This window comes from Podarcis erhardii, assembly GCF_964252035.2.
Source record: "Podarcis erhardii genome assembly, chromosome: 14".
NCBI lineage: Eukaryota > Metazoa > Chordata > Lepidosauria > Squamata > Lacertidae > Podarcis > Podarcis erhardii.
In genome coordinates, this window is record NC_138503.1 from 44,037,627 (window position 1) to 44,062,208 (window position 24,582).

The window sequence follows — 24,582 nt, forward strand, 5'->3', positions numbered from 1 at the left end:
CGTTTCGCTGCTTCCACGCATGCGTGCGACGTCATTTTGAGCGTCTGCACATGCGCGAGCGGCAAAACCCAGAAGTAATGCGTTCCGTTACTTCCGGGTCGCCGCAGAGCACAACCCAAAAACGCTTAACCTGAAGCGTATTCATCCTGAGGTATGACTGTAACAGTACAGTGGTACCTCAGGTTACAGATGCTTCAGGTTACAGACTCCGCTAACCCAGAAATAGTACCTCGGGTTAAGAACTTTGCTTGAGGATGAGAACAGAAATTGTGCTCCGGCAGCGTGGCGGCAGCGGGAGGCCCCATTAGCTAAAGTGGTACTTCAGGTTAAGAACAGTTTCAGGTTAAGAACGGACCTCCAGAACGAATTAAGCTCATAACCCAACGTACCACTGTAGTAAACATGACTATACCACTATACCTCTGTTATGGGGGCATGTTATGGAGGAGGGGAGAAGCAGGTAGAAGTCCCTTTAGGGACAGAAAAAAATGGATTGGAGGCCACATGAGGTTCTAGGACCTATGTGTTTGCCACCCCTACCATACAGAGTAAGGCCAGGGGGGGATCAGGTTCCATGCCTCAAGATGCTTACAACCTACAATTCTGACAATGGGTGCGCTGAAAGGAATTTGACCTGTCTAACCTACTTTTAAGTCGATCACTATCACCACTATCACCACATCCTGTAGCAAGAAATTCCATCGTTCAAGAGCATAAATAAGTACTTTTGTCTGGAACCTTCCTCCCAGCAGCTTCGCTGGGGGGAAAATCTCTGTCTGCTTTCTCTGCACAACCACCATAGTATAACCTTCTGCCCGCTACTGTCTGTAGTAGAGAGAAGGAGCAATGGAGGGAAGGGGAGCAGAGGTATTTGGCCCCCTTGTGGTCTTCACCTAAATGCTGCTGTTGGGTGGTGTTATTGCTGTTTAGTCGTGACCCCCTGGACCAGAGCACGCCAGGCACTCCTGTCTTCCACTGCCTCTCGCAGTTTGGTCCAACTCACGCTGGTAGCTTCGAGAACACTATCCAACCATCTCGTCCTCTGTCGTCCCCTTCTCCTTGTGCCCTCCATCTTTCCCAACATCAGGGTCTTTTCCAAGGAGTCTTCTCTTCTCATGAGGTGGCCAAAGTATTGGAGCCTCAGCTTCAGGATCTGTCCTTCCAGTGAGCACTCAGGGCTGATTTCCTTCAGAATGGAGAGGTTTGGGGTAGTTGTGGTTTTATTCCATTGCATTGCATTCATTTCATTTCATTTTTGCCTTTCCAGTCTGTCTGGGTCAAAACTGGAACCTTGCAGTGGTGGAGAAGCTGGAAGCCCTACAGATGGGTTGATGTGCGGGTGGCCCTTGAGCAGTTCACCGGGAACGACGGCACGCGGGACAGCATCCTCTTCATCTATTACATGCACTACGAGGAGAAGAAGGTACTGGCGCGCAGCCATATTCTCTCTAGAGAAGCCACACCGAGCTCTCTGCGCCGTGTCCGTATTTTATGCACTGATTTGCTTTGTAAATTTAGAACGCGATGTGAGATGGATTTCCCACCCACCCCAGAAAACTTTTCAGTACTTTCCATTTCTGTGAAAGTGTCCGAAAAATGCGTTGTTTGCTTCATATAATTAATGAGCAGCATAATAAGCAGATGCAATACCATTCAAATGGGTCATTTACCAAATTCTTAATTTCTCCTCCATGAAGCATTCGCCCCTATATAACATATACAGTGGTACCTCTGGTTGCGAACGGGATCCGTTCCGGAGGCCCGTTTGCAACCTGAAAAGAACGCAGCCTACGTCTACGCTTGCGTGGATCGCAATTCGCCGCTTCTGTGCATGCGCATGACGTGTGGTGTAGTGGTTAAGAGCGGTAGTCTCGTAATCTGGGGAACCGGGTTCGCTTCCCCGCTCCTCCACATGCAGCTGCTGGGTGACCTTCGGCTAGTCATACTTCTTTGAAGTCTCTCAGCCCCACTCACCTCACAGAGTGCTTGTTGTGGGGGAGGAAGGGAAAGGAGAATGTTAGCCGCTTTGAGACTCCTTAAAGGGAGTGAAAGGCGGGATATCAAATCCATTTTGCACGTCTGTGCATGCGTGAGTGGCAAAACCCAGAAGTAACCCTTTCCGGTACTTCTGGGTCACCGTGGGACGCAACCTGAAAATGCACAACCTGAAGCAAATGTAACATGAGGTATGACTGTATATGAATATCTCTTCCATTGTGCTAAAATTAGCATTTAGCATTTTTAAGTACAGTTATACATTGGAAGTGTTTGGAAAGGGGAGGATACTTTTATTTCTAATTATCCAAATACATGTTGGAGTACAAGGCACCATCTTAGATGATGGCCTCCTATGTGAGGAACGTGGGAATGTGCCTTACACTGGCAGATTCCTGACCACAGGCCCATCTAGTTCAGTACAGTGGTGCCTCGCAAGACGAAAAGAATCCGTTCCGCGAGTCTCTTCGTCTAGCGGTTTTTTCGTCTTGCAAAGCAAGCCCATTGACGGCTTAGCGGATTAGCGCTATTAGCGGATAAGCAGATAAGCGGCTTAGCGGCTTAGAAAAAGGGGGGGGAAGGGGGGAAACCGCAGGAACTCGCAAGACATTTTCGTCTTGCGAAGCAAGCCCATAGGAAATTCGTTTTGCGAAGCACCTCCAAAACGGAAAACTCTTTCGTCTAGCGAGTTTTCCGTCTTGCGAGGCATTCGTCTTGCGGGGCACCACTGTATTGTCTACACTGGCAAGCAGTGGCTCCCCAAGATTCCAGACTGCAGACTTTTCCAGCCCTACCTGGAGATGTCAGAGACTGAACTTGGGACCTTCTGTGTGCAGAGCAGGTGCTCTACCACTGAGCGAGGACTCTTCACCCAGTGCTTTCCACCAGATTCTTTAAAAATTCCCAGATTCAGTTGTTATTACCGTATTTTTCGCTCTGTAGGAAGCACTTTTTCCCTTCCAAAAATTAAGGGGAAATGTGTGTACGTCCTATGGAGCGACTCCTTGGCTTTAGCGATAGCAACACGAAGCCTCCAAAGCGCAGAGAGAGTGCTCCCTCCGTGCTCCAGAGGCTACGCGTTGCTTTCGCTGAAGCCTGGAGAGCGAGAGGGGTCGGTGTGCACTGACCCCTCTCACTCTCCAGGCTTCAGAGATAGCCGCCTGAAGCCTTTGGAGCACAACAGGAACTCGCGCTGCGCTCCAAAGGCTTCGGGTTCCTTTTGCTGAAGCCAGGAGAGCAAGACTCTCCTGGCTTCAGCAGAGAGGGAGAGCTGCGCAGTGCCCCTTCACCCAAGCGGGAGGAGAAATGGAAGGGGCTCCATTTCTCCTGCCGCTTCGCTGAAGGGGCGTTGAGCAGAGAGGGAGAGGTTTTTTCCCCCTTGTTCTCCCCCTCCAAAACAAGGTGCGTCCTATGGTCGGGTAAATGCGCTCCCCAGTTAAAAAAAGCTTGTATATTGTGTGTGTGTGTGTGTGTGTTTTCCCAGTACATCCATGTGTTCCTCAATGAAGTCACCATCCTGGTTGAGATCCTGAACGAGGCCAAACATTCCTTCGCTCTGTATACGCCGGAAAAAACCAAGCAGCGCTGGCCCATCCGACTAGCGGCTGCCACCGAACAGGAGATGCACGACTGGGTGAGCTCAAAGACCAGATGCATGTTGAAATCAACAGGGCATGTTTTGAAATTCATCCCTTGTGTATAAGATTCGAATATTGTCTTTTTTTAAAAAAAGCTCCCATCTGCACTATACATTTAAAGCAGTCTGATACCACTTTATCACTCATGGCTTCCCTCAGAAAATCCCAAGAAACGTAGTTCAGTGAGGCTGTTGAGAGGTGTTTAGACCTTTCGTTCCCACAATTCCCAGAGTTCTCTGGGGAAAGGGATAGACTGTTAAATCATTATGAGAACTTTACAGTTCCCAGTAGTTTAGCCATCCATCCCTCTTCCCCAAGAAACTCTGGGAATTGCGGCTCTGTGAGGGGGAATAGGGGGTCTCCTAACAACTCACAGCACCCTTAGCAAACTACACTTCCCATGATTCTTTAGGCAAAGCCATGACTGATAACATAGTAAAAAGGTAAAGGGACCCCTGACCATTAGGTCCAGTCGTGGCCGACTCTGGGGTTGCAGCACTCATCTTGCTTTATTGGCCGAGGGAGCTGACGTACAGCTTCCGGGTCATGTGGCCAGCATGACTAAACCGCTTCGGGTGAACCAGAGCAGCACACGGAAACACCGTTTACCTTCCCGCCAGAGTGGTACCTATTTTTCTACTTTCACTGGTGTGCTTTCGAACTGCTAGGTTGGCAGGAGCAGGGACCGAGCAACAGGAGCTCACCCCATCGCAGGGATTCGAACCGCCAACCTTCTGATCGGCAAGTCCTAGGCTCTATGATTTAACCCACAGCGCCACCCGCGTCCCAATAACATAGTAGGATGCTTTAAATCAGTGGTGGCCAACTTCCAAGAGACTGCGATCGACTCCCACTATAAATAAACTGGCAGTGATTTACCCATTTTATTCACCAGCGTTGTTGAGCTTTTTCTGGTTGGACAGGCCTGCTTTAAATGTATAGTGTCATCTCTGGGTTCGTATTTTAAAGGAGCTGCAATGCTCAAACTGCTTGTGTTCCCCGTGACTAAATGTTTCCTCCTGTCGTGCCTCCCAGCTGGCTCTCCTGAGCATGTCCTGCTGCGAAAGCCGGCAGATCCAGGGCCCCCCCTCCCATCAGGCCATCTGGTCCGTGACCTGCAAAGGGGACATCTTCGCTAGTGAGCCAAGTCCTGACATGGAGGCAGCGACACACCCAACGCCGTGTGACCAAATGTGAGAAAGCTTTAATACGTCTCCCTTGCTAATGGATTATATGTGTGGCTGCAGATTTGCCCTTTTGTGCCGGGTTGGCAGGGGGGAAATCAAATACATGGCAAATTTTGATTGACCAGCAGAGGACAGGCCCAAACCTGTTCCAACAAACTCAGAGGTCTCTACTGGGTTTGTTTCCTAGCCAATTTAAAGGCTCTCGCACTCTCCTTAGCCTACCTTACAGGTTGTTTTACGGCTATTGAGGGAGCCAGGTGTGCTTCCCCGAACTCGTTGGAGGAGGGATGGGCTAAAATTGCAAAAATAAAATAAAATAAATGTTCGTTTATACAATAGGTGGATTGATTTGAGTGGTTCTCAACCTGTGGGTCCCCAGATGTTGTTGGACTACAACTCCCATCATCCCTGAGCTCTGGCCTTGCTAGCTAGGAGTGATGGGAGTTGTAGTCCAACAGTATCTGGGGACCCACAGGTTGAGAAAGGCCGGTTTAGATGGTTCTGTATCCTGGGGGAATGCTGAGCAGATTTTTTTGGTCCTGCAGGTTCTGGCGCCAGATAGGTGGACATCTCCGAATGATTGAATGCAACAGCCGCGGCATAGTCTGGGGCGTGGGGTACGACCACACCGCCTGGGTTTACACCGGTGGCTATGGAGGAAGTTTCTTCTCAGGTAAGAAATATATTTTCATTTTGATCTATGTACTTGCAGGGGGGCCCTAGATGGCGCCCTGGGTGGGACATCCCTCCTGCCAATTACCTGGCATTATAATTGACAGGTGGGATATCTTACTATATAATAATATCTCTATGACTGCCATCACGCTGGTGACCCAAGTGCACATGCGCAGCAACCCCTTGCAATTCAGGAATTTCTACTAGATCATACATGACAGAGGGCCATCCAACTTCTGCTGAAACCCCCCCCCCAAGTCCATCACCTCCCAAGGCAGCCCGTCCCACTGTCAAGCAGCTCTTAGTGTCGGAAAGTTCTTCCTGACATTTAGTCAGAATCTCCTTTCTTGGAGCTTGGAGCCACTGTTTTGGGGTCTACCCTCCTGAAAACAATCTTGCTCCGTCCTGCATGATACAGCCCTTGAGATATTTGAAGATGGCTATCATAGCTCCTCTCGATCTGCACTTTTCCAGGCTAAACATACCCAAGTCCCACAACCATTCCTCGTAAGGCTTGGTTTCCAGACCCTTCCCATATCGCTTCCCATAAAATATCACAGTAAAGGTAAAGGACCCCTGACAGCCATGACTGATAACATAGTAAAAAGGTAAAGGGAACCCTGACAGTTAAGTCCAGTCACAGACGACTCGGGCGTTGCGGCGCTCATCTCGCTTTACAGGCCGAGGGAGCCGGCGTTTGTCCACAGACAGTTTTTCTGGGTCAAGTGGCCAGCATGACTAAGCAGCTTCTGGCAAACCACAGCAGCGCACAGAAACGCTGTTTACCTTTCCACCGTAGCAGAACCTATTTATCGCCTTGCACTTTGACAGCAATAAAAACAATTCCATATGTAGAAACAATTTCAAATCTAATACAGATGCAGACTGGTATTATACACAGTATTATAATTTTTTTGTGTGTATTTATAGACACATACATGCATATACATTCATACACATTCCCGTATATATTAATTTAGGGAAGGATATCAATATTTAAAATGGGAAATGGACGTGCAATATTAGGGTGTGATTAATGGTCTGGGTCTTGTAGGTCTAGCAAGCAGCGCAGATAACATTTACTCGCAGTCGGATGTGAAGTGTGTGTACATTTACGAGAATCAGCGGTGGAATCCTGTCACTGGATACAGCAGCAGGTACGGGGTGCCGAGAGGCAAACTTCAGAGTGACTCTCTTGGGGGACGTTCATTGGAGTCTACTAGTCTTACTTGGCTGACGCTGTTCGTTTTTTTAGTTGTTGTTTTTAACAGCAAACAAGCAACCTTTTCCATTATATTAAAAACATGATAAAACATCAAACATTAAATGCTTCCCTAAATAGGACTGCCTTCAGATTTCTTCTAAAAGTCAGATAGTTGCTTATTTCCTTGACATCTGATGGGAGGACGTTCCACAGGGCGGGTGTCACTACCGACAAGGCCCTCTGCCTGGTTCCCTGTAGCTTTGTTTCTCACAGTGCTGAAATCTCCAGAAGGCCCTCGGCGCTGGACCTCAATGTCTGGGCTGAATGATGGGGGTGGAGATGCTCCTTCAGGTATACTGGACCAATGCCATTGAGGGCTTTAAAGGTCAACACCAACACTTTGAATTGTGCTTGGAAATGTACTAGGAGCCAATATAGGTCTTTCAGGACTTTTCAGACTCTTAGGTCTGATAGTTCAACGAGCTTGGGAGGCCTAGGAATCTCTCTGCACTGGGTAAATACTAGATTTCACCACTTGAGGGTGTATTTGCCCAAAACATTTAGCATGGGTGCCGGGACCAGGTGGTTGGGTGGAAGAAAGCATGCCTAGGGCCCGCTTTGTGGAAACTGCACGGCTCAATTTAGTTGTCAAGACAAACAAATCTTCTGCTTATATATTTGTCAGGAAATGTAACTTCTGAATGAGATAAATCTGCTTATTGATTTGATGTATTTATATCTTGCCTTTCCCCCAAGTTGGGATTCAAGGTGGCTTAGCAACACTTTTAAGACATCATTATAAAATACACAGTAATAGAAACTGGTTAAAAACGGTACCTAAAATACAATAAAACACATTTAGAAGCAGCATTAACAGCAACAAAGTTGATGGACTGCCAAAATGGCAAAATTAAGTGGGAAGCTCAGGAATCAAGAAGACAAGAAATTTAAAAAAGAATGGGAAAAGTTTATAATGTATATACAAAATCATTGTAAATAGGTCAAAACATTAGCAGGGCTTTAAATACACTTGTAATGTAAAAACGTATAGATGACTTAGGAAGATGAAAAATTGGAGAAGTACTGATATGCAGTTGAAAATAGAATTAAAAGGACCCATGGAAGAGATGAGCAGGGGGAGTCCGGAGATTCAGAGTAATCTCAGTATTTGGATTTTGTACTGTTTTATGTTGTATGTTTATATCCTTGAAAATCAATAAAAAAGATTAAAACAAAAAACAAAAAAAAAACACCAACATAATCTGTGCCTAGTTTTCAAAGGATAGGAAGGTCTTAGACTGCCGGCAGAAAGATGATAATCATCATAATAATCATCATAATTTATTACTTATACCCCGCCCATCTGGCTGGGCCTCCCAGCCACTCTGGGTGGCTTCCAACAGAATATTAAAAACACAATAAAACATCAAAGATAGTGAGGGAGCCAGTCCAACCTCTTTTGGGAGGGAATTCTGCAATCTTGGGGCAGCCACCGAAAAGGCCCTGTCTCATGTCACCACCAACTGTGCCTCCGATGTTGATGAAACCGAGAGAAGGTGGGCTTGGAACTAGGTTTCGTGCAAGAACTCTCATCGGTGACCTGGGAATTGACCACAGCTTCCTTCATTTTCCTGCCACGTAATGTAAGGGAGGGCCTGGATTCCAGCTCTGAAAATCACACTGGGAAATAGCAGAGGGGCAGAAGAGAGCCCAGAAGCTCAAGCACCTCTAAACCGTGGTTGGATGTTACACGTGGACCCAACTCAGCAAAGTCTCAAAGGCTGCTCCCTAATACAGTCATACCTCATGTTGCATCTGCTTCATGTTATGTCTTTTCACGTTACGTCCCGCAGCAACCCGGAAGTACCGGAACGGGTTACTTCCGGGTTTTGCCACGTGCGCAGAAGCGCTAAATTGCGCCGTGCGCCTGCGCAGATACAACACTTCGAGTTGCGGGCATTTCATGTTACGGACGGGCCCCCAGAACGGATCCCAGCCATAACACGAGGTGCCACTGTACGCTGTTATGAAAGGAAGGCATTTCTGGTGCGAAGTGGTTTCTTTTAGTCTGCAACACACAGGACTGAACTCCACTGAACAGAATGGGACTTAACTAACTGAGTCAGCACACAGAAGATCAGGCACTGAGCGTCCTGTGTGTGTTTTGTCTTACAGGGGCCTCCCCACGGATCGGTATATGTGGAGTGATGCCTCCGGCTTGCAGGAGTGTACGAAGACCAACACCAAGCCCCCGTCGCCACAATGGTCTTGGGTAAGCGGACTGGACCTTTCTGGACATTGCCCTGTTGCAAGGATGAACTGACTTGCAGCAATAGATTTTCTAGAGTTGCATCCTTCCCTGTCCCAGCTAGGTGCCTTTGGACAAGTCACAAGTCTGTACGCCATGTACGGAGTCAGATGATTGATCCACCTAGCTCAGTATTGTCTACACTGACTGGCAGCAGCTCTCCAGGGCTTTGGGCAGCATAGTCTCTCCCTTCCATATCTGGCAATGCTGGGGATTGAACCCAGGACTGCCTGCACCCGAGGCAGATTCTCTACCACTGAGCTACAGACAGGGAAGGTTCATAGAACCATAGAATTTTCGAGCTGGAAGGGACCCCACATCATCTAGTCCAACCCTCTGTGATACAGGAATCTCAGCTTTGGCATCCATGAGAGATGGCCACCTCTGCTTAAACACCTCCAAGGAAGGAGATTCCCCCATCTCTTTCTGAGAGTCTGTTCCACTGTCGAACAGCTCTTACTGATATTTCGTTGGACTCTCCTTTCTTGTAACCTGAATCCATTAGTTCGGGTCCCACCGTTCTATTTGCTGCCTACTCCAGTTGCGAAAAGGATATTGGAAAATCCTGTGTGACAACTAGTTTTTCCCTAAACTAGTTTTTTTTTCTGTTTTGCACTGGGAGTTTTTCGGTTGGGGGTGTATGGATAGGATCAGTGTGAGAACCCTTGGCTGCTGGTGTAGAACTGCCTTGGCCCACCCCCTCGCCTGTTCCCACCTCCCATTTTTTAATTTCCCACAATTCCCCCAAAGGACCCAACCATAGCTTTGCTCCAGGTCATTGTGGTGACTTTAACCTGGATGAGTGGCTTTCCAGACCCAACTGCTGCTACTGGAGGAAGCCACCAGGGGGCATCCTGCTAGGAGCTTTCTCAAAATTTATGTTGCTGGTCCTGGATAGGGATCAGATTTCTTCTCCTTCTCCTTCTGAATTCTTGACTCTCTCTCCACTCAATCCAGGTTTCTGACTGGTACATCGATTTTAGCGTTTCGGGTGGCACTGATCGGGAAGGGTGGCAATACGCAGCTGACTTTCCAGCGTAAGGCTTATTGTTTTCTTTACTACTGCTAAATGGTTTGGCTTGCATAAGTTACCTCCCCTGTCTCTGCTTTGAAGTGTGAGCATGAAGTCTTAAGAATGGCAACAGGAGCAGAAGCTTTTGAGAAAAACACAGGAAGAAAAAATTAGCTTGTACATCCAAGGTTACTTCCACACCATACATCTAAAAAGCTCTTATTAAACCTCTGTTGCCCTCACAGAGCAACAGTTCTCAGAGTGGTTTAACAATCTAATCCCTCTTCAGAGGGAACTCATGAAATTAAAGGATCTCCTAACAACTCTCAGCACTCTTAACAAACTACAGCTCCCAGAATTCTTCGGGGGAAGCCATGACTGCTTAAAGCTGTATCATAAGTGCTTCAAATGTGTACAGTATGAATGTGGCCCAAGATTCTCGTTTCTGCATTTATTGGGTTAAAAATTATTTTTACCTAACGTTCAGGCAGGGCCTGCTGCTGTCTGGGTACTGCCATTTTCATTTCCCACAGAGTGTTGCTCCAGGGGATTGTGGGAAATTAAAATGGCATCTCTGAGAATGGTTGTCCACAGGAAGCATTCCAGCGGTGGGAGAAGTAAAAAGCTAAATGGAGAAGATTGGGGCTTGTACATTTTGCCTCATAGCTCAGGTCCTACAAATGCTAAAATCTTGCTTTTTAAAAAATTAAAGATGGGAATTAGTGGATTATGGATAATCTTTGGGGGGAGGGGAACAGCCCCCTCGCTCTCTAGGCACCCGTATGTCCAAGTAGCCCAGCACTGATTACAGCACATCCGCTGCCGGTGCCACCAGATTAATCTCACCAAGGCCTCCTTCAAATCTGGAGCTGGATCTCACTGCAGGCTTGTTGTGAAGAGGAAAGGGACCAAGTTTGTGCACCTTGGAGGGAAATGGGGAGGATCAAAGTAAATGCAAAATCTGGTGCTCTTTGTGCCTGTATCAGTTTATGGAACCAACAGCAAGAAGATCTGAATTTGTTTCATGTCCCATTAGATTGTACAGAACTCCATAAGCTCCATTTATACGAAAAATAAATCTGGCACCGGGGTGCTGCTTTGCTCTTTAGCAAAAGTTCACTCGTGACAAGTGGCTAACCCCCAACATGGGAGCCTGGCTGGCCCAACAAACCACCCTTTGTCTGAGAGGAGCGAAGGGCCAGGACCTCTTTATCTTTTTGCCGGTGGACAGCATTAAAAAACAGTGCGTCTTTCCTTCCTGCAGGTCTTATCATGGGCACAAGACAATGAAGGACTTTGTGCGGCGAAGGCGCTGGGCCAGGTAAAGCACATCACACTCCAAAATAGTTTAGGTACCTCTCAGGTATATTGCAGGAGGGAGAAAGAATTTTCCCTTCCTTTGCACGTACATCGGCCTGCTTCCCTTACCACACACTTTGTCGATTTTTAAAATCTGATTCTATTCTTTACTGCTTCAAGTATAGTTAACAGCCTTACTATGGAGTCATTGGCAGCTGTTAAAGGATGGTTCATAAGAATCTACGAATAGCCCTGCCATCCTATTCTCACAGTGACCAACCAGATCAGGGGTCGGCAAGGCTTACCGGGCATGGGCCAGATTACTCCTGCGGAGATCCTCCGTGGGCCAGACCGGCACAGCACGATGCCGGAAATCGCTTCTGCGCATGCCCAGATGCTGAAATCGCGCCTGCGCAGAAGCGATTTCCAACGTCTGGGCATGTGCAGAAGCGATTTCCGGAGCCATGGAAGAAAGTACCCACGCTGCGCCAGTTTAGTGAAGCGCACGGGGACTCACCAAGTGGGCAGCTCGTGGGCCTGTTAAACAGCTTCCGTGGGCCACTTCTGGCCCATGGGCTTTAGGTTGCTGACTCCTGGACCAGATGCTCATGGGAAGCTTGCAAACTGGGTGCGATGAGTGCTCAACATCACTCCTGCCCCACTTGCAGTTCCCAACAACTCCTATTCAAAGTTATAATGGTGAATATGCAATCTCCCTGATCTCTCTGGTCTTGGTGAGTTTCAGTATGAACGGACCCCTAGCCCCTGACCCCTGGGCTAGTGCAAGGATTGGGCCATCGCTTGCCACCGACCTGGCGAAGTGCACCTGGCCATCAAGGGCTTTTAAAGTCAACACCAACACGTTGAATTGTGCTTGGATACGTACTGGGAGCCAGTGTAGATCCTTTTGGACCAGCCATCCAATCTCCACTCAACCTCCCCCCCCCCCCCCAATAAAGCAAAGCAAATGTAGGAGGAATTAGTTGGGTACTTTTTTTATTTCCATGCCAAGGTGGAAGGCATCAGTGCCCTGATCATTCCCTCTGCCCTTTGACCTCCCGACCACCACACAGCGGTGCCCTTATTAGCTTGGCTTTCTAAGTATCTTCTTGTGCTGAACTGCTGTTCACCCAGGCCCAACATTGCATCATGCTCTTTTGGCTAATCGGTAAAGCACACATGCCTTCGTTAGCTTCTGTAAACCTACAACTTGAATTGCTGCCCACGGCAGTTTTTGGCCTCCCGTTGGCTGCAGGTTCAGGTTTTTCTGGGCCCTGAAGCGCCAGTTCCTGGTGCTTAGCAGGGCTCCCTCGGGTCTCAAACCGTTGTATATCCTGCAGCTGCAGATGGGGAAAAGAAGGGGTTGTTTGGCCCTCGAAGTTCAGCCATGTTCCCTGCAGCAATTCCCTGCGTCAGGTTTTGAAAGTGTTTGTACCCTGCCACCCACGATCCTTCTCACGGTGCTTCATAGCATCATAAATGTTCATGCATTTGTAAGAAATTGATCTTCAGTATTGTCTGCTCTGGCTGGCAGCAGTCCCAATAATTTCAGGCAGAGAGTCTCTCCCAGAGCTACCTGCAGATGCTGGGGATTGAACCTTGGACTGCCTGCGTGCAAGGCAGGGGCTCTGCCATTGCCCTTTTACTCACCTCCTTTCTCTCTCCCTGGCCTTTCCAGGAAATGCAGATACGTCACCAGTGGTCCTTGGCTGGAAGTCCCCCCTATAGCCCTGTGGGACGTTTCCATCATTCCTGAATCTCTGGCTGCTGAGGACGAGTTTGTGGCTCTTTGGGCTATCAGCGACAAGGGAGATGTGCTTTGTCGACTATGCATCACGCCCCAAAACCCAGCTGTGAGCCTTTGATTTTTCTTGTGTGTTTGTGCAAACTGAGCACCTGAAATGAATCTAAGTAACATCACTTGTGCACTTTGCTAGTTTGTATGCTCTTGGGTGAGCTCCTGTTGCTCGGTCCCAGCTCCTGCCAACCTAGCAGTTCGAAAGCACGTCATAGTGCAAGTAGATAAATAGGTTCCACTCCGGCGGGAAGGTAAATGACGTTTCCGTGCGCTGCTCTGTTTCGCCAGAAGCGGCTTTGTCATGCTGGCCACATGACCCGGAAGCTGTACGCCGGCTCCCTCGGCCAATAAAGCGAGATGAGCGCCGCAACCCCAGAGTTGTCCATGCCTGGACCTAACGGCTAGGGGTCCCTTTACCTTTCTGCTCTTGGGTAATCAGTTATAAATGTTGTTTTTTTAATGGGGCATGTTAGGGTCAATCTTCATTTAGTTCAGGCCTGGGGGACCTGTGGCCTTCCAGGTGTTAGGATCGCATCATAGAATTTTAAGTTGGAAGGGAACATGGGGTCATCTGAGTCCATTCTCTTGCAATGCAGGAACCTTTCGCTCAACATGGGGCTCGAACCCACAACCCTGAGATTAAGTCTCATGCTCTACCAACTGAACTTGAGCTCCAACTCCCATCAGTCCCAGCCATAACTTCATGCATCTGATAGATGACTGTAGCCCATAAATGCTTCTACTACCATTAAGGTGGCTACCCCCTTGGAAACTGTGTCAGCTGTGCAAGTGTCACTTCAGACATATACCTAGGGGGACCCATGAAGTTTTATCTTCTTGCTAGCTATCTTTCTGTTCAAGTAACATTTCTATACTCGGAATGCCACCTCTTTTTTGCCATTGTGTTCCATTTAAATCTAATAGACACGACACAAAAGGGGGAAGAGGAGGGCCGATGAAAATAAGCGAATCCAGGAGCCAGTGCTTAACATTACACAGTTGTAGCAATGGCAAGGTGGAACGACCACTGAAGGGAGGCAGTGGTGGGATGGGAGGAGCCAAGTGGCAAGTGACTCCCCCACTGAACTTACTAAACAAGGCCTTGCTGTCTTGCCTTTGATGGAGACAGTTCTGGAAAGTGGCGAAGGGTTTGGGTAAAGGAAGGATTGCAGCAGCAGATGGAAGCAGAGCCAACGATGGCCATATTTATAGCTTTGTCTCCATTCTCCCACATAGTTTTACAAGAGCAGCACTGAGGCTGAGGAGGAAGCAAAACAGACAGAGCCACCTTCTGGACCCGTTAAAAAGTAGGAAGGCTGAGGTTGGTGGGGCAGTGCCCCATTGCCCTAACTGACCCCAACCAGGTCAACAAAGGAGGTCTGACTGGGTCCCCTCTTTCCCCAGCAGCAGCCTGAGACTGCATCTAGTGTTGGAGTTTTGAACTTCAGTGCTTGTAGCCAGCCTAACTTGTATCTAGAGCCAAATTCTTCTTTGAAGAAGTCCTCTTGCATTTTCAGTAGGCCGTTCCAATCTCAGGACGCAGTCATGCAACTTTGCTTGCCCTAGGAATTGCTTTGCAGAAGGGTGAAATCCTCTGTTATTGTTACCTGGCTTAGAAGTTCAGGAACCACTGAGATTGGGTAGCCAGTGCATTCTCTCTCTTCCCCTCCCATGCCCCCCCCCCCAATTAGGGAACATCCTGGCTCCACGTGGGAACAGATCAGCCCTTTGTTTCGGTTTCCATCGGAGCATTTCACCAGGTCTGGGCCGTGGCCCGTGATGGCTCCATCTTCTATCGCGGTTCAGTATCGCCAAAGAAACCTGAAGGTAAGCCTGTGGCCACTGGCCACATGTTAATTTTTTTAGTTAGCAAAACTTATACCCTGCTTTGATTGAAGTAAAACCTCTAAGTAGTTTGCAAGAAACATTTAAACCACAGCGGTACCTCGTGTTACATACTGCCCCCCTTACGAATGCTGCGGGTTATTGCGCTCCGCTAACCCAGAAGTAGATGCCCCTTGTTGCCCAGGGATGCGAGCGGAAATCATGCTCCAGCGGCATGGCAGCAGCGGGAGGCGCCATCAGAGAAAGCACGCCTCATGTTATGAGCGGTTTCCTGTTACAAATGGACCTCCGGAATGGATTAAGTACGTAACATGAGGTACCATTGTATTGGCAATATTAAAACGATTAGAAATATTTTTTTAAAAAAATATTATTATTTTATCATTCAAAACAGTTAAGAGCCATTAAAAACATTTGAAGATAATTAAAATTAACAGTAAAAAGAAAAAAGATTGTAGCACGTCAACACCTTCATCCCTGCACCTACAATATTAGCATGTCAAGGAGAAGAGTTTTAGGCTTGTTTTCCTGTGTGCATGGACCCAGATCACTTTGCCCTCCCTGGGGTGATATGGATTAGGTCTTGCAGAAGAAGGCAAGCAGATGGACCATGGCAAAAAGGTGAATCCACTCTGGGAGGGGGTCCCACTGGGGGAATCCTGTTTAAGCCCAGATCTAGAGCCACCACTGAGTATGGTGAAGATAACGTGATAAGCCAAAGTATAGCTGCCCCATTGGAAAAGGGCCAGAACAGGCTCTTTGCTGTGTTGATTCCTGCATGCAGGTGTTTCTGAAGGTTCTGGGTTTTGCATCACTGAATACAAATCATGCTATAATTATTAGTGTTGTTTCATGGCTGTCTTTGTCATTGTACAGGTGACTGCTGGTACCATATTCCTTCTCCCCCGAAGCAGAAGATAAAGCAAGTCTCTGTTGGACGAACCTCTGTCTTTGTTGTGGATAAAAATGGTGAGCTGCTTGCTTTCGGTTTCCAGAGGGGTGTAGTCCACTGCTGTCTTAAATCTGTTGCACCAAAACACAGCCAGGAATCTTATGGCACCTTAAAAAATAAGGGGTGTCTGCAACCAGTATTGAATGATTATGTGTCAGGAACCGAGATTGTGCAGTAGCACCAGGTGTGTTTTGATTATGAAGTTAGTCATAGAATCATAGAATTGGAAGGGACCCTGAGGATCATCTAGTCCAACCCCCTGCAATGCAGGAATACGCAGATGTCCCATACAGGGATCAAACCTGCAACCTTGGCATTATCAGCACCACACTCTAACCAACTGAGCCATCCTTGGAAGGGAGCAAGAGGAAGTACATGCAGGTCCCACTGTCAGAACTCTCAGTAGCTGTAATCTCGGTTATCCAAACACAATGAATTGTACCCGAATCTTGCTACACGAACAGCTGATTCAGATATCCAAACATTTGGAGTTTGCCACTTAATTACTCGTTTGTGTTTTGATGGTCATCCGCAACCATTTCAGAGGAAAACCAGGGAGGGAAGGAGAGAAATCAGACAAATCACGGATTAGAAATGTTCCCATAGGAAATAATGGAAATCTCCGGCTCATTATGTGAACATTCGCCTAATGATCGATTTCCTGGGAGTGCATGGTGTTCAGAAAGTGGGATCTGTGTGTAATTTTGTTCCCAACCCAGGGAGTGAGAGCCAGGGGTTTCTGCAGGCATTGGCTGCCAGTGGGAATTTTCATGCATGCAGCCAATGCTCGCAAAATGCAGGCTTCTTCTCCCCCTTCCCATTAATTGATGGGAAGGGGGAAAATAAGACTTTGCCAGCTCAGTGATCAGCACTTCGGGAACCCAAAAAAGCTAACTGCTTCTGCATTACAGGATTGTCTTTCGACCTTTAAAGTATGATGCTCAGAAATGCAAGAACTGGGCAGTTCACCTCATGCCCATGCCGAACTTTTCCTTTTACAGGTAATCTGTGGTATCGCCAGGGAATCACACCAAGCTACCCTCAAGGCTCCAGCTGGGACCACATTTCAAACAATGTCCGCAAAGTGTCCGTTGGGCCTTTGGACCAGGTCTGAGTGCGCCGTCAATGTATCTCTTTGGAACTTGTTTTGTAAAGGATTGTTCACTAAGGTTGTTTATTTACCTAAGGAAATGGCATAGAGCACCCTGGTCTGTGGTGACTAGTGCCTCTAGTTAGGGAGGTCCAACAGTAGGTGGCGCCAGAGCCAACGACGGGCAGAGCCAACTCATTCTGGTTTTGCCCCCATCCTCTTCCTTGCTGAGTTCTACAAGGGCAGCACTAAGGAGGATGAAGGTGACAGCCAGGGCCCACCCCCATGGCTGATAAAAGTAGGCAGATGGGGGCCAACTGAGAGCAGCCTAGGGTTGGTGGGGCAGGGGCACACTTAATAATAATAAATTTATTATTTATATGCTCACCATCTGACTGAGTTGCCCCAGGCACTCTGGGCGGCTTCCAGCAAAATATAACAACATCAAACATTAAAAGCTTCCCTATACAGGGCTGCCTTCAGGTGTCTTCTAAAAGTCAGATAGCTGTTTATTTCTTTGGCATCTGACGGGAAGTTGTTCCACAGGGCAGGTGCCACTACCGAGAAGGCCCTCTGCCTGGTTCCCTGTAACCTTACTTCTTGCAGGGAGGGAACCACCAGACTTAACCCTCATGGACCAGCTTCCACCGATCCTGGCCCAGCCTTTGAGAGAGAGAGAGAGAGAGAGAAAGGAAAGGGGGTTGTGGAAAATTGTAGTGTGGCTCCTTCCACTTCTTTCTGTCGGTTTTAGCAAGTAATAAAGCAAGATTTAATTGCTTGGTGCTTCTCATTCATTCTGCTCTGCTGTGACATTGGAATGGTCCCCATGATGCGATACATCTACATCATAGTGCATCTGTTTGGTGCCCGCCAGATCTTTTGGACTGCAATTTCCATCCGCTCCAGCCAGCATGGAGAGTGGTCAGAAATGAGGGGATCAGAGGTGGTTTTAGGGTAGGGCGAATGGTGCATTCGGACTGGGCGCCGCACTGAAAAATGCCGTAGAACAGAATGAGAGAGGCGAACCTTTGTGTCGCACAGGGCGCTGCTGAAATTTGGGGTGGGAGTTGTAGTCCAACGAATTTCCCCATTCCCAGTTTAAAGCCACTTCACATTTTCAACCCAGCCTGAACGAAGATCATCGCATTTGCAACATGCGAGTTTCCCTCGTCTCTTTCTGTTTGCATGTTTTAGAAGCTGGCTGCAGCTTGCCAGCTCCCAAGCTGCACCCAGAATGAAAAACCTGTCCACATGCATAGCTGCCTGCACCTGGGAAGCATGTAAATTGCTACATGGACGTGCCCTCCTTTTGCACAGGGATTTTGGTAATGGGCAAAGCACCCCCCTTGGTTGGTTGTTTATAGTATTGGTAATCAATGGTGGAGGAAGAAATAACATGCTGTGTGTGGCATCATCAGCCCTATTCCTGTTTTCTAGGTCTGGGTGATAGCTGACAAAGTACAAGGGAGCCATAGCTTGAGCTGTGGAACGGTCTGTCATCGGACGGGAGTCCAGCCAATGGAGCCAAAAGGCCATTCCTGGGACTACGGCATTGGGGTGAGTACCTTCAATGGCACAGGACCACAGTTCCTCAAGGATCGCCTCTCTCCATATGAAGCTACCCAGACCCCGGGATCAACTTCTGAGGCCCTTCTGAGAGCCAGTGTGGTGTAGTGGTTAAGAGCGGTAGATCCGTAATCTGGGGAACCGGGTTCGCGTCTCCGCTCCTCCACATGCAGCTGCTGGGTGACCTTGGGCCAGTCACACCTCTCTGAAGTCTCTCAGCCCCACTCACCTCACAGAGTGTTTGTTGTGGGGAAGGAAGGGAAAGGAGATTGTTAGCCACTTTGAGACTCCTTAGGGTACTGATAAAGCAGGATATCAAATCCAGACTCTCTTCTTCTTCTTCTTTGTGTTGCTCCTCCACAAGAGGTCCGGAGGGTGGCAACCCAAGAACCTTTTCTGCAGTGGCTCCCAGTTGGAGAAAACTCTCCCCAGGGAGACTCGCCTGGTGCCTTCATTATACACCTTTAGGCACCAGGCAAAAATGTTCCTCTTCAGCCAGGTCTTTGGTTGATCAACATCCAATGGCCTTTTAAATGTGTTGTGGAAGTGGGGGGTGATTGGTTTGTTTCTGTTCTCATTTCTGTTATGGGTTTTGCATTTTTTTTATACTGTAATTTTATATTGTGATCGGGCCTAAGATCTACAGCAGGAGTCAGCAAACTTTTTCAGCAGGGGGCCGGTCCACTGTCCCTCAGACCTTGTGGGGGGCCGGACTATATTTTGAAAAAATAATAAAAATGAACGAATTCCTATGCCCCACAAATAACCCAGAGATGCATTTTAAATAAAAGGACACATCTACTCATGTAAAAACACGCTGATTCCCGGACCATCCGCAGGCCGGATTTAGAAGGCGATTGGGCGGATTCAGCCCCCGGGCCTTAGGTTGCCTACCCATGATCTACAGGTATAGGGGCTAATAATAATAATATCTACAGGTATAGGGGCTAACTACTAATAATAATAAAAGACACAAACAGCTGGAATTTGTTATGGGCCCCATTTGGAGAAAATTTGTAAGCAGAGCCGGGTAGAACAGCCACATGTATGGTTGGCAGCTGCCTAGACTGTATACACACTCACACACCCTGCACCAGGGCAGTGGCGTAGTGTGGGGGGTGCGGGGGGGGGCAGCCGCACCGGGCGCAACATTTTGGGGGGGCGCACTCGCAGCTCTCTGCCCCTATCTGGCTCACTCACTCTCTCTCTCTCACTGCAGTGCTGGCTGTGCGAATTCGAGAGAGCGAGGGAGGGACTATCTGGGGGAGGGACAGTGCAGCGGCCGCCCAGCGCAGCACTGAGCACGGGAGAGAACCACACCCGACCAGCCCAGGCAGCAGCAAGAAGAAGCTGGCAGCGGCGGCAGGTTAGGGGTTAGGGGCGCAAATTATTTGCCTTGCCCCCGGTGCTGACAACCCACACTACGCCGCTGCACCAGGGGTTGCTAGTATGGTGCCTACAGGTACACATGTGCCCACAAAAACATTCCCCTGGTCCCCTTCTCCACCTGCTGAAATTAGGACTGAAAGAAGCATTCCATTATAGCAATAGAGCAGGTTGCTTGGCTGCAAGTATGTGCGATGCCCGTGATATTTTCCTCTTTTTTAATATATATAATTTTTAATGATTTTTCTGTTTTACAATTTAGAATATTCGTTTAGACAACCTTAAACTATCAATGACTTCCCTCCGTCACTTTCCATGGTTCATTTTGCATACTATTCAGTATTCCATTATTACTTCCATCAAAACTAATTTACACTGTTGGATTTATCTTAATGCTGCCAGCGTTTTCAAGTGTATACAATTCCCCACCCCCCATATATTCAGTAAACATTTCCCAATCTTCTTTAAACGAATGTTCTTCTTTGTTCTCTTATTCTACAAGTTAGATCCGCAAGCTGCGCATATTCCATCAGTTTTAAGTTGCCATTCTTCTTTGGTTGGAACCTTGCTCATTTTCCGGATATTTTCCCTGGCTTGTAAATCTGCCCACGGGTCCATTTACAAGAGAAAAGGGTGCTGGACTTAAGTGGGCCATTGGCCTTTATCCAGGAAGACTCTTCTTGTATTTTTAAAGAGGCTTTACTTGTCCATGTCGGGTAGCTGCTCCACAGCAAAATCTTTTCAAAACATGTAGCTGATTTTTTCCTTTTTCTTCTTTGGCAGGGAGGATGGGAGCACATCACAGTAAGAGCGAACGCCATGGAGAGCACCAAGGCCATAGCCCAGGAAGCCTCTGCAGGGCATCCCACTGAGCCCAACGAAACTGAAACTGGAGAGAGCGAAGGAAGAGGAGACCCTGCCCAAAACACCGTCTTGGTGGACACGGCTCAGGGCTTGGACCGGCATGCTGTGCAATGTTAATGCGCTCCATTCTCTAGAGACGTGGGTGTAGCATTTTGCTTCCTCTCCACTCACTTCACACACTCCCAATCGGTGTAAAGTTTCAGTGGATCTGTGCCTGTTTCCGAACACTTTAGTCTCGCCCGGAAGGAAGAGGGAGTTGTGTATACGTGAAGGCTTACGGAGTCCAAATCTGCCTAGTTCTGTGGTTGGTTGTAGACCTTTTATTTCAGTGGGTTTTGGGAGACTATAATAGAAGACCCCCCCCCATGCAACCCCCCCTTGAAACACTGAGGAGTTTGCACAGCCACAAGCCTCTGCAGATCAGAACCATGGATCCAGGGAATCAAACCTGGTCCTCTTTGAATACTACGGGACTCCAGCTCCCATCAGTCCCAGACAACATAGCCAGTAGTTGTTGGTGATGGGAGCTGTAGTCTATCAACAACAACAGCAGAAGAGTCCCAACTTTCCGTCCTTTAGATGCATTGTTCATTAGAACTGGATTTTTCTAAGTGAACTTTTTTTATGTTTGTTTTGGTGGGAGGGCGTTGTTGTTGGGTCTTTTTTGTAATTAATTTATTCTCTTCATAATATTTATTATGCACAACACTGCCGAATAGGCTACGATGATGCCAGATCTTCCCAATTAAGCTGAGCCCCTTTTTTAGGCAGCTGCTATGAAAACTGAGACGAATGTAAATAGGACTCGTGACGTCCTGGTTCCCCGACCCCCCTTTCATCAAACCTGTGAAATGATGATCCCACTAATTTCATTGGATCTGCTGTGTGAGGTCAAGTTCTTGACCGGTGAGAATCCTTCTCCCTTTTCGGAGGTGATTTGCTGAAACTGAACCTCTTAGGGTTAATCCTGTGTAACGTGCTACTGCTTTCTTCTTTTCTTTTGCAGTACCAGTTAGATCTGCTCTAAAATAATAGTGAAAGTTAAGTCAGCTGCACTGGTCGGCAACTGGCTGCCCCGTGTCAGCTGGCGCCCATGAAAAATCACTAGCACATCTTCTAACAACTGCAAGTGGGGCAAGCACAGATAGAAAGCACATTGGATGCTCCTGCACCTTACAGCTCCTTGCCACCACTCGCCCACTTTGGATAGTGCCAACTTGGCACCCTCCAGGTATAGTCCAATAACATATGGAGGTCACCATATTGTTGAAGGCTTGGATGGTGCAACTTGGCTTGTTATTGAGGCAGAGAGCCAAAGCAGCCTGACTCCTTGCCTCTTTTGAATTGCCCTGCCAGCCAATCTAGTTGCTGATCACAATCACTCACCTGTCTTTCGATTTTAGAGGTCAGGCTGGTCTGTAATAGGGGGGTGGAAAGAGGAAGGTATATTACAGGAGTGAGGAACCTGTGGCTCTCCAGCTGTTGCTGAACTACAACTCACCTTAGCCCCAGCGAGCTTGGCCCAGGGATGATGGGAGTTGTAGTTCAGCACCATCTGGTTGGGCCAAAGGTTGCCAACACTTGGTTTACTGCCTTCTTTTTTAAAAGAAAAAAAGGACATTTCCTCATGTATGCAGTTTAATAAAAGAAAAATGTAGATCAACTAATAACAACAAATATTGACACAACTTTACTTCTCAAAGCATTAGTCACTTACACCAGGTGTGGATAAACTTGGAGCGTTCTTGTTCTTTGCTGCTTATTTTATCTCTAGCTCTTCTCAAGATGCACTTTAAAATTAGACCTTCCTTTTCAGAGAGATAAAAGATGCACGCTTTGTTCCTTGTTTGCTGCTGCAGCAAAGCAGTTCGCAGGAGCCATTTGGGCATGAACCATTGCGCTGCCACACCATTTAGTGCAGGTTTGATCTTTTGCAGAGCTTGGGAGATTTGTATTGCCACGAGTGAGGGACCTTGCCAGCCACATAGGGCACCCCACAGAATCATCTACAGTTGCCCCTAGAGCAGAATGTGTTTACTAATTTCTGCTTGATCCGGACAATCAGTTCCATGTTCTGCTGGGCCCTAAATCAGTTCTGGTAGAAGCCTTCCTAGACGATACCACTTCAAAATGCAGGAGGGGGATGTATATGACCAGGATATGGTTTTTTTTTAAAATGACACATTTAGAGAGAGAGACAAACCCATATCCTCACTTCCCACGATGGCATTTCTGACATGTTGGAGCCTTTCAAAGCAAACCTATGACTGCCTCCATGCATATGCCAAAGTGGTGCAGTTGAGGCGCAGTTGCGCCATGCAATATTTTTGATGTATGGTTCAACATGGACAGCCCAATCTTGTGTTTGCTAAAAGGGTCTCGCGGGGGCTTCTTCATTAAAGCTTCCTCCAACGTGTGGCTGCCCTGGGCTACATGCTGGATGCAAGTCAGAATCGAAAGCAGGAAAATGATCTAAAGTTCACTACTGGGACTTTGCAGGTTGCAACTCTTGTACTTTTTTAGAAAAAACAAACACACAAGAACTGTGTTGCTAAGAATGTGGAAGGCACAGATTTTTGCCATCACAGAAGCCTCATCAGAGCAACTATTAAAGGCACAGCAGCCTTGATCAGAAAAGGAGCTGTTTGCTGGACATCTGAGCCAGGTAGAGTCTAGAACAGGCTTCCTCAACCTCGGCCCTCCAGATGTTTTTGGCCTACAACTCCCATGATCCCTAGCTAGCAGGACCAGTGGCCAGGGATGATGGGAATTGTAGTCTCAAAACATCTGGAGGGCCGAGGTTGAGGAAGCCTGGTCTAGAAGAATGTAATAGCTGTGAGAGGTTGATGGGAGTTATCTGAGTTGAAAACTATGCCTTCCAATTATCTCAGGAGTGGCAAACCTTTCAACCCTCCAGATGTTGCCAAATTGCGACTCCCATCACCCCTTTTGGGCCATGCTTGTTGGAGCTGATGGGAGTTGTAGTTCAGCAACACAGGGAGCGGCAAAGGTTCCCCACCCCTGAATTACTCAGCCAGTGGATTTAAGCTGGTCTAAGAAAAGACCTTGGTTTAAGAGAGAGCTGCGTTGCTGAAGGGCCTATTCTGCACCGCAGGAATCCTGGGATTAATTTCATTGACTCCATCATTCTGAGCCAGGAGGATACTTTGCGAGGGTGAGGTTTACGTTCTGCGTCTTTCTCAGTCCTGTGTGATGGCATGCGGAGAGGGAGGGAGGGAGGGAGCGAATTTGCACTGTGGCATGGTTTTAGAGCAATTCTATATTTGAAGTAAAATCAGTTCATGTCGCATGTCCTTCCATTTTAGAGAGCTTCTATATGTAAACGTATTTGATGCCAAGTAAAAAAAAAGCGACGTTTCACAATCAAAGGTGAAGACCGCAGCCTGCCTCTTTCTTTCTCTCGTGCTCCCCTGTCAACCTTGCCCACTTTGGAGCAGTGTTATTTTTGATAGCCCCCCACTCTAGTTCGGGGTGGGATCCAAAGTTGTTGTTTCACGGTGTTGCTTTAGCCCTATGGTTGTTGTTTTTTCGCTCTGCGGTTATAAAGAAATATCTATGGCAATTGCACAAATCTCCGGTTAACGTGATGCGTTTAGATCGGCGGTGGGAAACCTCAAATGCGGCCCTCGAGACACCTCCAACTGGCCCTCGCAACTCTCCTGAACCCCTCACTACCCCTGCCTTTGCGCCCTGAGTGTTTTTGGCCTGGCTTGAACTTTGATAATGCCTCTTGCCTGCCTGGG

The 24,582-nt window shown here is 47.8% G+C and overlaps 1 protein-coding gene across 1 annotated transcript in view; it reads left to right on the forward strand.

The window, feature by feature from the left end:
- The window catches only part of TECPR1 (tectonin beta-propeller repeat containing 1), a 41,062-nt gene extending 16,855 nt beyond the window's left edge, over nt 1-24,207 (forward strand). The window contains exons 12-25 of the mRNA XM_081839565.1: nt 1,268-1,423; nt 3,479-3,628; nt 4,668-4,825; nt 5,365-5,492; nt 6,549-6,651; nt 8,874-8,970; nt 9,964-10,043; nt 11,283-11,339; nt 12,996-13,170; nt 14,807-14,942; nt 15,837-15,929; nt 16,914-17,020; nt 18,440-18,559; nt 20,738-24,207. Coding sequence (XP_081695691.1) covers nt 1,268-1,423; nt 3,479-3,628; nt 4,668-4,825; nt 5,365-5,492; nt 6,549-6,651; nt 8,874-8,970; nt 9,964-10,043; nt 11,283-11,339; nt 12,996-13,170; nt 14,807-14,942; nt 15,837-15,929; nt 16,914-17,020; nt 18,440-18,559; nt 20,738-20,935 — 1,758 coding nt within the window. The 3' untranslated portion in view covers nt 20,936-24,207. The remainder of the gene's footprint in view (nt 1-1,267; nt 1,424-3,478; nt 3,629-4,667; nt 4,826-5,364; nt 5,493-6,548; nt 6,652-8,873; nt 8,971-9,963; nt 10,044-11,282; nt 11,340-12,995; nt 13,171-14,806; nt 14,943-15,836; nt 15,930-16,913; nt 17,021-18,439; nt 18,560-20,737) is intronic.
- Nucleotides 24,208-24,582: the final 375 nt, after the last annotated feature.